Source organism: Macaca fascicularis, chromosome 7 (assembly GCF_037993035.2).
Source record: "Macaca fascicularis isolate 582-1 chromosome 7, T2T-MFA8v1.1".
Taxonomy (NCBI): domain Eukaryota; kingdom Metazoa; phylum Chordata; class Mammalia; order Primates; family Cercopithecidae; genus Macaca; species Macaca fascicularis.
The window spans coordinates 106909572-106923749 of NC_088381.1; the positions used below are offsets into that span (position 1 = coordinate 106909572).

At 46.0% G+C, this 14178-nt stretch overlaps 1 protein-coding gene across 3 annotated transcripts in view; it reads right to left on the reverse strand.

The window, feature by feature from the left end:
* Nucleotides 1-14178, reverse strand: part of SEC23A (SEC23 homolog A, COPII coat complex component) — an 80510-nt gene that overhangs the window by 53447 nt on the left and 12885 nt on the right. For all 3 annotated transcript variants that reach the window (XR_012415739.1, XM_005561130.4, XM_073997259.1), the window contains exons 6-7: nt 1311-1390; nt 134-278 (exon numbers count right to left, since the gene is read on the reverse strand). Coding sequence is in view for 2 of the 3 variants with exons in the window: in XM_005561130.4 (XP_005561187.2) it covers nt 134-278; nt 1311-1390 (225 nt within the window). In the remaining variant the exon portion in view is untranslated. The remainder of the gene's footprint in view (nt 1-133; nt 279-1310; nt 1391-14178) is intronic.

The window sequence follows — 14178 nt, forward strand, 5'->3', positions numbered from 1 at the left end:
AGTATTCTTTGTTGATGCTGAGTGAGAAAACAGGGAGGAAAAAAACACTTTGGTTCTTCCTATATCCTTACAGTTACACACACACACACACACACACACACTTTACATTCCAAAACAAAACCATCTTCCCTACCTCCAGCAATCCTACAGCTATGGAAAGTGCCACTCCAGAGGAACGCAAAGGTCTCTTTCCCTGTGGTACAGGCCAAGGGTCTCGCTGGAGTTCTCCCAGAAGATCTGTGAGATTCATGTCTATTTTCTGTACTGGTTGTAAGAATCTGAGAAACAAAATTAAATAAAAAGTCATTTATAAATGTTTATGGGTGAGAGTTCAAGAAACAAATTTCACTTTCCTAAAAATAGAAAACAATACTCTGAACACACAGCAGACCAATGGTTCTCAAACTTTCATGTACATGAGAACCAGCTGGAGGGCTTATTTTAACACATATTGCTAGATCCCAGTTCTAGAGTTTGTTTCAGTAGGCGTGGACTGGAGCCCAAGAATTTGCATTTCGAACACATTCCTAGGTGACACTTGATGATATCAGCTCCAGAAACCACATTTTGAGTACAACTACAATAAACGAAACACTCAAACCAAGTACTACTTCAGGATTTCATCTTTCACTTACTAGTCTAGTCAGTTTTAGGTTACTGAAATAATTATGAGAAAATACATCAACTCAATTTTAGTAATACTACCTCTGATTTAAAAGCTTAGGGGAAAAAGCTAGCAGGGCGTGGTGGCTCAAGACTGTAATCCCAGCACTTTGGGAGGCCGAGGAGGGAGGATCACAAGGGCAGGAGATCAAGATGGTGAAAGTCCGTATCCACTAAAAAAACAAAAATTAGCCAGGCATGGTGGTGCATGCCTGTAATCCAGCTACTCGAGAGGCTGAGGCAGGAGAACTGCTTGAACCTGGGAGGCGGAAGTTGCAGTGAGCCAAGATCGCGCCACTGCACTCCAGAAACCTTACAGAAAAAAGCTACCTCTAAAGCTAAGAAGAAAAAATAAAAACCTTGGCTGCCCTAAACCCACACAAAAACAAGTTTTTTCCAAAGTTCAAAATAAAAAATAAGGAAAATAACAAAACTACAGTAACTCCTTACATTGTTACAACAAAAAACAAACCATTTTAATGGCATGATTTTGCCTCAGTTCTTTAAAAAGCATGTTAATACAATTTACTTATATTCCTAAAAATATTTAACAATATAGTATCACTGAATGTCTATGTTCAAGGGTATGGAATGTCTAAAATACCTACAGAAATGGTCAAATTCTCTTCATCATATTTAATTATTACCTGTTGGAAGGAGGTGGCTGCTGTACCTGAGGACCACGTGTTGCTTGAGTAACTGGTACTTTAGAGAGCCCCAGCATTTCCTGTAAAGAGATTACTTGTACAATATTCATTTAATTACTTTTACAAAGATTAATCAACTATTTATCATGTATAAAATGCAGTGCTAGACATTAGAAACACAAAAACAAAAATACAAGGTCTCCTTCCTCAGAAAACAAAGAGTCCAGTGGGAGAGATTATCAAGAAAACAATAACACAAAATAATCATCATGAGAGAGCAAAGTACAAGGTGTTATACAACCAAAGAGGAAGCATATTAGCTCAGAAACACTTTATTTCTAATTAACAGTCAAAATAAATTGTTGTGTAACTTAAATGTCCATACTTCTTAATTTATATTCATTCATCCCTTTCAGCAAACTGTATCATAAGCACCTGCTATGTGGCAGGAATATAATGGTAAAAACTAACTAGTCCCTTCCCTCATGGAAATTAAAATCCAAAAACAGAAATCAATCAAATCAACAGATAAATAAATATAAAATTGCAACAGTAATAAGTGTTATGACATGGGGAGTTTTAAGGTTCACATACTTTGTGTATATATACATCTTCATTTTCTAACATAATTTATAACCAAACTGCCACCTTTGTTTTGAATTTCAGTATGTGCACAATTTCCCTCCAGACAAATGAAAATGTTATACTAAATTTTTCTTGAATCTAGAAATGCTTAGTCATGAAGTACTGGAGTTATAAAACTGTGTAACAGAAAATCGAAGTCTAAAGATGTACAAAGATAAAATTAGTGAACTAATCCTGCAATATTTCCTATACTGTTAGCGGAAACAACAACTCTTTACTAAGAACTTAACATATTCCATATTCTATGCTAAAACCTTTATATATACTATTTCCTCAAAAAACAGTAATGAAATAGATTTCTTCTTAATTTCTACTTTACAAAAGAAAACTGACAATCAAAAAGACTAAGTAATTTTTCTGAAGTTACACAACCAGTAAGTAACAAAGCAAGATTTTAAATCCAGGTTTTTCTACAAAGCCCTATTAAGGGTTTACACTCTACTGACAATTCTCATATTTAGTACTAATAACCTGGCAAAATAGGTACTGTTTATTTCTTTCTATGAAGGATGAGATAATTAGAAAAGACATAAACCCAAGATCATACAACTAGAAGAGTTTAAAAATTGAATTCAGGACTATTTGGGGAGCAAAGACCAGGCTCTTTTCAACGAGATAGATAGGGAAAGAAAATAAAAATGTTTCAGTGGAGGAAAAAAAAATTAGTCTGCAGGCATTCACTTGCCTATTGAAAAAAGAAGATGTGGCCAGGCGTGCTGAATCACGCCTGTAATCCCAGTATTTTGGGAGGCCGAGGCGGGTGGATCACCTGAGGTCAGGAGTTCGAGACCAGTCTGGCCAACATGGTGAAACCCCATCTCTACTAAAACTACAAAAATTAGGGCCAGGCGCGATGGTTCACGCCTAATCCCAGCGCTTTGGGAGGTTATGGTGGGTGAATTACGAGGTCAAGGAGTTCAAGACTAGCCTTGGTTAACATGGTGAAGCACCATCTCTAATAAAAATACAAAAATTAGTCAGGCATGGTGGTGTGCTCCTGTAATCCCAGCTATCTGGGAGGCTGAGGCAGGAGAATCTCTCGAACCCAGGAGGCTGAGGTTGCCATGAACTGAGATCATGCCACTGCACTCCAGCCGGTGTGACAGAGCGAGACTCCATCTCAGACAAACGAACTAAAAAAAGCTAGGCTGGCCTCGGTGGCTCACGCCTGTAATCCCAGCATTTTGGGACACCGAGGCAGGGGGATCACCTGAGCTCAGGAATTCAAGACCAACCTGGCCAACATGGCGAAACCTTGTCTGTACTAAAAAATACAACAATTGGTCAGGCACAGTGGCTCACACCTATAATCCCAGCACTTTGGGAGGCTGAGGCAGGCAGATCATGAGGTCAGCAGATCAAGACCATCCTGGCCAACACGGTAAAACCTCGTCTCTACCAAAATTACAGAAAAAAAAATTAGCCAGGTGTGGTGGCATATGCCTGTAGTCCCAGCTACTCAGGAGGCTGAGGCAGGAGAATTGCTTGAACTCAGGAGGCAGAGACTGCAAGATCATGCCACTGCACTCCAGCCTAGATGACAGAGCAAGACTCTGCATCAAAAAAAAAAGAAAAAAGGAAGATGTTTTACGTGCTTCACATGTATTACGTAATTTAAGTAAAAGGGACTCTACAATCAGAACAGTAAACCATTCTAAATAAATTCATAATTTAATAATAACATTAATAGTAGCAAACACTTAAATGTATAATTCACTTAATTCTCATGACTACACTATAAGGTAAATACTATTACTATCTCTATTTTACAAATGAAAAAAACTAAAGCACAGAGATTTAAACTGGTTCACTTTCTCTCCTGTCTCATGGAAACATGATTCTCCTCTCCGCTTCCTGTGCTCCTGAAGGAATCCCTACTATGTCTTCCTAAACCTCACTTTCCTCATCTCACTCTCACTTTCACTCACCCTCTTTAGTCTCTTTCCTTTCTCCTTCCTCCTAAAGTACATCTCTTTAACTTGGTTCTCTCTCAAATTCCCATGCTATCTCCTCCTTCATTACTTTCAACAACAAACCTCTTAAAAGAACAAACTTCAGGCTGAGCGCGGTGGCTCACACCTGTAGTCCCAGCACGCTGGGAGGCCGAGGAAGGCAGATATACTGAGGTCAGGAGTTCAAGACCAGCGCGGCCAACATAGTGAAACCACGTCTCTACAAAAATACCAAAATTAGCCGGGCATGATAGTGGATGCCAGTAGTCCCAGATACTCAAGAGGCTGAGGCAGGAGAATCGCTTGAACCTGGGAGGCGGAGAGTGCAGTAAGCCAAGATCGTGGCATGCACCCCAGCCTGGGTGACAGAGCGAGACTCTATCTCAAAAAAAAAAAGAACTTCAACTTTCTCTACCTTCTCAAATCTTATTCACTATTCATTGACTAACACATTTATTACTCATTATCCTCCCCATTTAAGCCTGCAAATTCCCTTAGTATGTTCTCTAAGTTAACTGTGTAGCACCACTACCTCAGTCTGCCAAGTTTCAAATTAGACTCACCTGCAAAAATCTCTTCCTTCCTTCTTCATTTTGGTCTACCTGGAAGCCTCTGAAGTCTGATTTTACATCTGTCAACTTTATGCCAGGCTTATCTATCATTTTCTAGGGTAACTGTTCTCAACTAGGAGTTGCACCAGAATTACTTAGAAAGGTTTTTCAAAGTACCTACATGAACAATCTTATATTGAAAGGACACAAAGATAGATGTGTACCCGCCCCCCACCCGCTACACCCTTGTTCTGCTCTCTAATCTTTGCACATACCAGAGATTTCGTAAGTTCTGTGAGTACCTGGTTTTCTGCACGTACCAGAGATTTTGTTTTGCACATACCAGAGATTTTGTAAGTTCTGAGGCAAGGTCACAAGACGTGTTTAAGTAAGATAAACTCTTGCTGCCATAAACCTGCTCTCCTGCCTCAAAGTTTGAACCAAAATTTCAGAAATGGCAGGAACCAATCATAGTTAGCCAAATCGCCTTGTTCAAACACTAGCCAATCATATATCTGATTTGTATAATAACTCTATGCCCACTTTTCTTAGACTATATAACATTGTTCGGAGCTGAGTGGGGGAGCTCTCCTGCCCGTCTCGTTTCACGAGCGAGGGAGAGTTCCAGGTTCGAACCTGTAATAAAGATCCTTGCTGCTTAGCTTTGACTCTGGACTCTGGTGGTCTTCTTCGGGGAATAAATGGTCTGGGCATAACAAATGGGGGCTCGTCCGGGATTTCCCCCAAGCCCACCAGACCCCCAAGTCAACGGATCTTAATCTGTAGGTAAGCCGGCTTTGTCACTGTCTCTGTCTTTGTCTCTGTCTGTCTCCCTGAAATTTCGCGAAATCCGTAATCTGTAATCTGTATTGGTCTGTTCTGTAAGTGGCACGGTCTTGGCGGACGCGCTAGAAGACAGCCACTCAGGACTGGTGGGAGACGTTCCCCAGTGCCCATCTGGGGGCCTCCATCCTTGGTTGCCCCGTCTGACTCAGGTCGGAAGTCCGACACGCGCTCGCGAATGCTCATCGTTATTACTGTCTGTCCGTTATTGTTAAGTGTTAAGTGTAAGCCCAAAACGAAACATAAAACCTTTTCTTCCCCTTCCAGGACCGGACCTGTCGGATACTCCCCTCTGCTTCACACTCATTTTCGTCCCCCCTTCTCTTTGTCGGAGCAGTCCAAAGATGGGCAACAACCAGAGCACGCCGCTCTCACTCCTTGTTACCAATTTTAAGGATGTGAAGGCTCGGGGGCGTAACTTAAGCGTTGAACTAAAGAAGGGAAAGCTAGTTACTTTCTGCCGTTCGGAGTGGCCCTCTTTCGGCGTAGGGTGGCCCTCCGAAGGAACTTTCTGTCTCTCTATTATTACTAAGGTAAAAACTAAGATTTTCCTGCCAGGGCAGTCAGGACATCCTGATCAAATTCCTTATACTCTAGTGTGGCAGGATCCTGTGGAAAACTCACCACCCTGGATAACTCCATTCATCCCTGAGCCCTGCAAAGTCCTAGTAACGCGACCTACAAGACAAAAGACTCCCTCTGCTCCCTCGGCCCCTGTGCTACCGGACAGCCAGGACCCCCTAACGTTAGAACCCACATTTCCCCCACCATATCCGCACCTTATCCCGCAGGACCCAGTCCCCCAGGGTGGTGCTTCCGTAGAGGGAAACCGAGAAGCGGAAGCAGCCGAGAGCGAAAGTAACCTGGGGGGGCCGGCCGGCCGAACACGAGGCCGCGTACAGCGGGACCAAGCTTCCCGACTCCCTGACTCCACTGTAGCCCTGCCTCTCAGAGAAATAGGATCGCTCGATGATACCGGGCTCTCCCGTCTCATGTATTGGCCTTTTTCCACCAGTGATTTATACAATTGGAAGTCCCAAAATGCTCGGTTCTCAGATAATCCCAAAGATCTAAGCTCGTTGTTAGACAGTGTCATGTTTACTCACCAGCCGACCTGGGATGACTGTCAACAGCTCCTCCGAATCCTGTTCACAACAGAGGAGCGGGAAAGAATCCAAGTTGAGGCCAGAAAACTGGTTCCAGGAGATGACGGCCAGCCAACTGCAAATCCTGACCTCATTAATGCGGCTTTCCCTTTGACCCGGCCCAGATGGGACTACAACACGGCAGAAGGTAGGGGACGACTGCTCATTTATCGCCAGACTCTAATGGCGGGTCTCCGGGCTGCAGCTCGCAAGCCCACCAATTTGGCTAAAGTATATTCTGTGTTACAAGGTAAGACAGAAAGCCCCGCTGTGTATTTAGAGAGATTAATGGAAGCCTTCAGACAGTTTACCCCTATGGACCCGGAAGCACCGGAAAATCAGGCAGCGGTAGTAATGTCCTTTGTAAACCAGGCAACACCAGATATTAAAAGAAAACTACAGAAATTAGAAGGTTTAGAGGGAAAGCAGATTCAGGACCTCCTTCAGATGGCCCAGCGAGTTTATAATAATAGGGATACTCCAGAAGAAAAACAGTTCAAGGCAACCAAAGAAATGACCAAAGTCTTAGTAGCAGCTTTCCCCCAGGCAGGAAATGGCCAAAACAGAAAGCAGAAAAAGCAAGGCCCTAGGCAAGGATTAGAAAAAGATCAGTGTGCTTATTGCAAGGAACATGGCCACTGGATTAAAGACTGCCCAGAGAAACGGAGACCAGCTAACCCTACCTCCGTACTCGTTATCCAGGACTCTGACTAGGGAGGACGGGGTTCGGACCCCCTCCCCAAACCCAGGGTAACTTTGCAAGTGGAGGGGTCCCCAGTTCGCTTCTTGGTCGATACTGGGGCGGAACGCTCAGTCCTAACCAAACCAATTGGAAAAATATCTAAGAAAACATCCTGGGTGCACGGGGCCACAGGCATCAAAAAATACCCCTGGACAACCCAGAGGACTGTAGACTTAGGAACGGGAAAAGTCTCCCATTCCTTCCTAGTCATCCCAGAGAGCCCCTGCCCTCTACTAGGGAGGGACTTGCTGACAAAGATGGGGGCCCCAATCCACTTTGAGCCAGAAGGGCCCAAGATAACTGATTCCCAAAACAGGCCAATATCTATCCTGACTGTTACCTTAGAAGATGAGTACCGACTCCATCAAGAGCAAAAGCCCCCCAATCAGGGAATTGACTCTTGGTTCCAGCGTTTCCCTGAAGCGTGGGCAGAAACTGGGGGCTTGGGGCTAGCTAAACATCGACCTGCCATATTTGTGGAAGTTAAGCCAGGGACGGACCCGGTTCGGGTTCGGCAATATCCTATGCCCCTGGAGGCAAGAGAAGGAATTACGCCCCATATCCGCCGACTCCTAGACCAGGGAGTCCTATGGGCTTGCCACTCATCCTGGAATACTCCACTGTTACCTGTTCGTAAACCCAACAGTACGGACTACAGGCCAGTACAGGATTTAAGAGAAGTTAATAAAAGAGTCATGGACATACATCCCACTGTGCCCAATCCATACACCCTTCTGAGTGCCTTACATCCCAAAAAACAGTGGTATACCGTTCTTGATCTAAAAGACGCTTTCTTCAGCCTTCCTCTGGCTCCCAAAAGTCAAGAACTCTTTGCATTTCAATAGACGGATCCTGAGAGGGCCATCAACGGTCAGCTAACATGGACCAGACTGCCACAAGGGTTCAAGAACTCGCCAACCCTGTTCGATGAAACCCTTCATGAAGATCTGGGTGAGTACCGGCGGCAACACCCTGAAATAACTCTTTTGCAATATGTTGATGATCTCTTAATAGCGGCCAGGTCCCCGGAAACTTGTGTTCAAGGAACTGAGGACCTCCTGAAGACTCTGGGGGAGCTAGGCTACCGAGCCTCAGCAACAAAGGCTCAGATCTGCAAGTCGGAGGTAACTTATCTGGGGTACCTATTAAAAGGGGGGCAACGCTGGCTAACCAAAGCCCGAAAGGAAACAGTCCTACGCATCCCTAGACCCCAGTCAACACGGCAAGTGAGAGAATTCCTGGGGTCGGCAGGGTTCTGTAGGTTATGGATACCCGGATCTGCTGAGTTAGCCAAGCCCCTATACCAGGCAACAAAGGAACGGCAGCCCTTCAATTGGACGGAAGAGGCTGAGCTGGCCTTTCAGCAAATCAAAACTGCCTTGTTGTCAGCCCCCGCGCTGGGGCTCCCTGATGTCTCCAAGCCCTTCCACTTATACGTGGATGAAAGTAAGGGTGTTGCAAAAGCCGTGTTAACACAGTACCTAGGCCCCTGGCAGAGGCCAGTTGCCTATTTGTCAAAAAAATTAGATTCAGTGGCTGCTGGCTGGCCACCCTGCCTCCGGATAATCGCGGCGACCGCCCTAATGGTCCGAGACGCTGATAAACTTATCATGGGGCAAGAGTTGCGCGTTATAACCCCGCATGCCATTGAAGGCGTCCTCCGGCAGCCGCCGGACCGATGGATGAGTAACGCCCGGCTCACCCACTATCAAGGACTGCTGTTAAACCCCCTCAGAATAACTTTTCTGCCCCCAACCTCTTTAAACCCTGCTTCACTGCTGCCAAATCCAGACTTGGACACCCCGTCCCATGAGTGCACTGAGATACTGGCTCAGGTGCATGGGGTGCGGGAGGACCTGCAAGATCGTCCGCTCCCCGACACAGAACTCACCTGGTTCATTGATGGCAGCAGCTACGTCCACCAAGGCCAGCGGTATGCAGGAGCGGCTGTAACGTCAGAGACTGAGGTAATCTGGGCGGAACCCTTGCCTCCAGGGACATCGGCCCAAAGAGCCGAACTGATAGCCCTTACACAGGCCCTCACCCTAGGGGCAGAGAAAAAACTAACAGTATACACGGATAGCCGCTATGCTTTCGCTACTGCGCACATACATGGGGCCATCTACAGAGAAAGGGGACTATTAACAGCCGAAGGCAAAGAAATAAAAAACAAGCAAGAGATCCTAGCTCTATTAACTGCTTTGTGGAAACCAAAGAAATTGGCTATCGTACATTGCCCTGGGCATCAGAAACCAACTACGCCAATTGCTCGAGGCAACTTCTTAGCCGACCAAACCGCAAGGAGCATAGCAAAAGCTCCCAGTCAGCTCCTCGCGCTCCAGCTCCCCGATCCTGGCCCGCGAAATTTGCCATGTTTTCCCGACTATACCGAACAGGATCGCGAATGGATGAACATGCTTCCCCTAAAACAGGTTAAAAATGGGTGGTGGACTGATATAAATGACCAAACCATCCTACCAGAAAAATTAGGACGGCAGGTGTTGGAACACATCCACCGGACAATCCACCTGGGTGCCCGGCGAATGATGGACTTAATCAGGCACGCCAAGTTTAGAATCAGGCGCATAGCTGAACTGGCCAGCGATGTCACAACAAATTGCAAAGCCTGCCAACTAAACAACGCTTGCCCCCAAACCCAGACCACCGCAGGAATTAGGTGTAAAGGAACTAGGCCTGGTATCTATTGGGAAATAGACTTTACTGAGATAAAGCCTGGAAAATATGGGTATCAGTACTTACTTGTCTTTGTAGATACTTTTTCAGGATAGACAGAAGTGTTCCCAACTAAGAGAGAAACTGCTCAGGTTGTAGCAAAGAAAATTTTGGAAGAAATCCTCCCCAGGTATGGCTTTCCCATCCAAATAGGGTCAGACAATGGACCAGCCTTCGTTGCTAAGGTAAGTCAGGATTTGGCTTCCATTCTGGGGGCAAATTGGAAATTACATTGTGCTTATAGGCCCCAAAGCTCAGGACAGGTAGAAAGGATGAATCGGACTCTGAAGGAGACCTTAACTAAATTGACCATATAGACTGGCGCTAATTGGGTAGTACTTCTCCCCTACGCTCTGTTCCGGGCCCGAAATACCCCTTACAGACTAGGCCTCACACCATATGAAATCATGTATGGCAGACCCCCACCCCTGGTCCCCAGTCTAAAAGACGACTTACTCAAACCTGAAACTGAAAATGTCTCTGAGCTCCTGTTCTCCTTACAAGCCTTACAGAAAATTCACCAGGAAATTTGGCCCAGACTACGAGAACTGTACGAGGCAGGACCTCCGCCGAGGCCTCATCCGTTCCAGCCGGGAGACTGGGTCCTAGTCAAGCGCCACCGGCAAGAAACTCTTCAACCCAGGTGGAAAGGACCACTGCAAGTACTCCTGACTACTCCCACCGCTCTCAAAGTAGAAGGCATCGCTTCGTGGATCCACTACACACACGTCAAACCAGTGGACCCAATATCCGACCTTTTCGAGCCGTCTGGAGCACTGGTTACATGGACTATAGACAAAGCTAAGAACAATCCCTTAAAGCTAACCCTGCGCCATCATCCCCATAGCCGTAACCATGTCTAGCTTACCTATGCTTTTATGCCTTATGCATCTGACTCTCCTCACTGCTGCGCCGTCTAATCCCTATGTCTGGAGGTTCTGGCTCTATGAGAACAAAACTCACCCCGGGGAAACCCCCCAAGCGGGTAAACTGGTAGCTAGCGCAGACTGCCCCCCCTCAGGGTGTAATACTATAGTTTACCTCAATTTCACTAGGTTCCAGATTGCCCAACCAGCAATACCCATGATCTGTTTTGAATATGATCAAACTGAATATAATTGTAAAAATTATTGGCCGGGCGCGGTGGCTCAAGCCTGTAATCCCAGCACTTCGGGAGGCCGAGACGGGCGGATCACGACGTCAGGAGTTCGAGACCATCCTGGCTAACACGGTGAAACCCCGTCTCTACTAAAAAATACAAAAAACTAGCCGGGCGAGGTGGTGGGCGCCTGTAGTCCCAGCTACTCGGGAGGCTGGGGCAGGAGAATGGCGTAAAAACCCAGGAGGCGGAGCTTGCAGTGAGCTGAGATCCGGCCACTGCACTCCAGCCTGGGCGACACAGCAAGACTCCGTCTCAAAAAAAAAAAAAAAAAAAATTATTGGTGGCACCAGAGTGCAGGTTGCCCATATAGCTACTGTAAGACGCACTCTGTCCGATACTGGAGAGAACGACAAGGGTGGTATTTTTACAAAACTGAGTCTCCCGTCACTTACACTTGGATAATTAGAGACCCATGGGACTCTCGGTGGACAACCCCACAACATGGGGGAGTATATTACTCATCAACTAGTACCTGGCCCAGTAGCCATTTATATCTGTGGAGAAGTCTAGTCCAGATTCAACCCTTAATCCACACACAAATCCACAGGCAAGAAACCAAGCTATCACAAGACTTGCAGCCCTTCTCCTGGCTAACTCTATTACGGGAAGGGCTAGCATTCGCCAACCTCACTGGTTTAGGCGACCTGTCCTCTTGCTTTATGTGTGCAACCCTAGGAAGACCACCATTAACGGCTGTTCCTCTATCCTCCCCTCCCACAAACTATACAGGTTTTAACTCATCGATAGTCACGATACCCGATGTGGCCCTATACCGTGACCCATACCAAGAGAAATACCCCTATTGTTATTCGGCATTTAGCAACAGCCTCTGTAACCAATCGGCTACATACCCTAATAGTCCCATATATGCTCCCCCTGGTGTGTTCTTCTGGTGTAATATGACTCTGTTAAAAACTCTGTCCAAAAGCATCTCTGACGGACAGTTGTGTATCCCTGTTACCCTAGTTCCCCGACTGACACTGCTAACCCCGGCAGAGTTCATAGGCTGGGCAGGGACCGCCCCAACTAAAACTGCGCGACATAGACGAGCAGTTTTTCTACCACTAATTGCCGGAATATCCTTAACCACCTCTGTCGTCGCAGCGGGATTAGCAGGAGGGGCCCTACAACACTCCATGATAGAAAACGACAACCTGTTACAACAATTCTCTGTTGCTATGGAAGACTCCGCCTATTCCCTAGCCTCCCTTCAGCGGCAGCTCACCTCCCTAGCACAGGTCACCCTTCAAAACCGCAGAGCCTTAGACTTACTCACGGCTGAGAAAGGAGGTACCTGTATGTTCCTCAAAGAAGAATGCTGTTTCTATATAAATGAGTCAGGGTTAGTTGAGGAAAGAGTCCAACGCCTACACGAACTAAGCTTAGAAATGAAAAAGCAACAATTCACTACAGCCGCTAACAATTGGTGGAGCTCTTCAATGTTTTCCCTTCTGGCACCCCTTTTAGGCCCCCTAATGTCTTTACTACTTCTATTCACTATAGGCCCCTGTGTGGTAAATAAAATTTTACAATTTGTCAGAGAAAGGTTTGATACCATCCAACTAATGGTCCTCCGTAGCCATCACCAGCCTCTCCTGCACCCAGAAAGTGAGGCTATATTATAAGACTCTGGAACTCCAAGATTGGACATCCAGTTACTTATGAGAAGGGGGAAATGAAAGGACACAAAGATAGATGTGTACCCGCCCCCCACCCGCTACACCCTTGTTCTGCTCTCTAATGTTTGCACATACCAGAGATTTCGTAAGTTCTGTGAGTACCTGGTTTTCTGCACGTACCAGAGATTTTGTTTTGCACATACCAGAGATTTTGTAAGTTCTGAGGCAAGGTCACAAGACGTGTTTAAGTAAGATAAACTCTTGCTGCCATAAACCTGCTCTCCTGCCTCAAAGTTTGAACCAAAATTTCAGAAATGGCAGGAACCAATCATAGTTAGCCAAATCGCCTTGTTCAAACACTAGCCAATCATATATCTGATTTGTATAATAACTCTATGCCCACTTTTCTTAGACTATATAACATTGTTCGGAGCTGAGTGGGGGAGCTCTCCTGCCCGTCTCGTTTCACGAGCGAGGGAGAGTTCCAGGTTCGAACCTGTAATAAAGATCCTTGCTGCTTAGCTTTGACTCTGGACTCTGGTGGTCTTCTTCGGGGAATAAACGGTCTGGGCATAACAATATTATAAATATAAGGTATATATACCAACCATCTCCCAATACAAATAGACATTCGCTTATTACTCTCTTACGGACTATCAAAATCTCTGGGCAGAAAAAAAGATGTTCAGCCAAGCAGATGATCCTAGCATGCTACACATAACTCCTTTGCCTTGGAAGAGAAAGTTTCTATTTGTCCCAGTGATAAAAACCACTAAAATACATATGCAACCATAGTTCATAAACTAAAATTTGTCCAGTCTCAAAATAACTCCCCTCGCCAAACATACTAAAAGTATTTAGTTCCTAAGTGAAACATTAAGAAGCAAAAGCTCTCTCCTCAGCAGCCACCAAGGTGATCAGTTCTTATGAGGAACTGGGGTGAGGCCCTCACTTCATCAGGTGACTAGCATTGTGTCGGGCAGCACCAGCCCTGCACTCGCCCACACCATGGCCTCCATCTCAAGTTCTTCTGCATCTAATTGGACCTCATTCTGCATGACAATGAGGTGACCATCACAGTGGATTAGATCAATGCCCTTGTTAAAGCAGCTGATATAAATGTTGAACCTTTCTGGCCTGGCTTGTTTGCAAAGGACTGGCCAATGTCAACATCAGGAGCTTCATCTGCAATGTAGGGGCTGGTGGACCTGCTCCAACAGTTGGTGCTGCACCAGCAGGAGGTCCTGCCCCCACCACCACTGCTGCCCCAGCTGAGGAAAAGAAAGTGGAAAGAAAGAAAGAAGAACCTGAGGAGTATGATGATGACATGGACTTTGGTCTTTTTTTTTTTTTGGAGACGGAGTCTCTCTCTGTTCCCCAGGCAGGAGTGCAGTGGCGTGATCTCAGCTCACTGCAAGCTCCGCCTCCCGGGTTCACGCCATTCTCCTGCCTCAGCCTCCTGAGCAGCTGGGACTA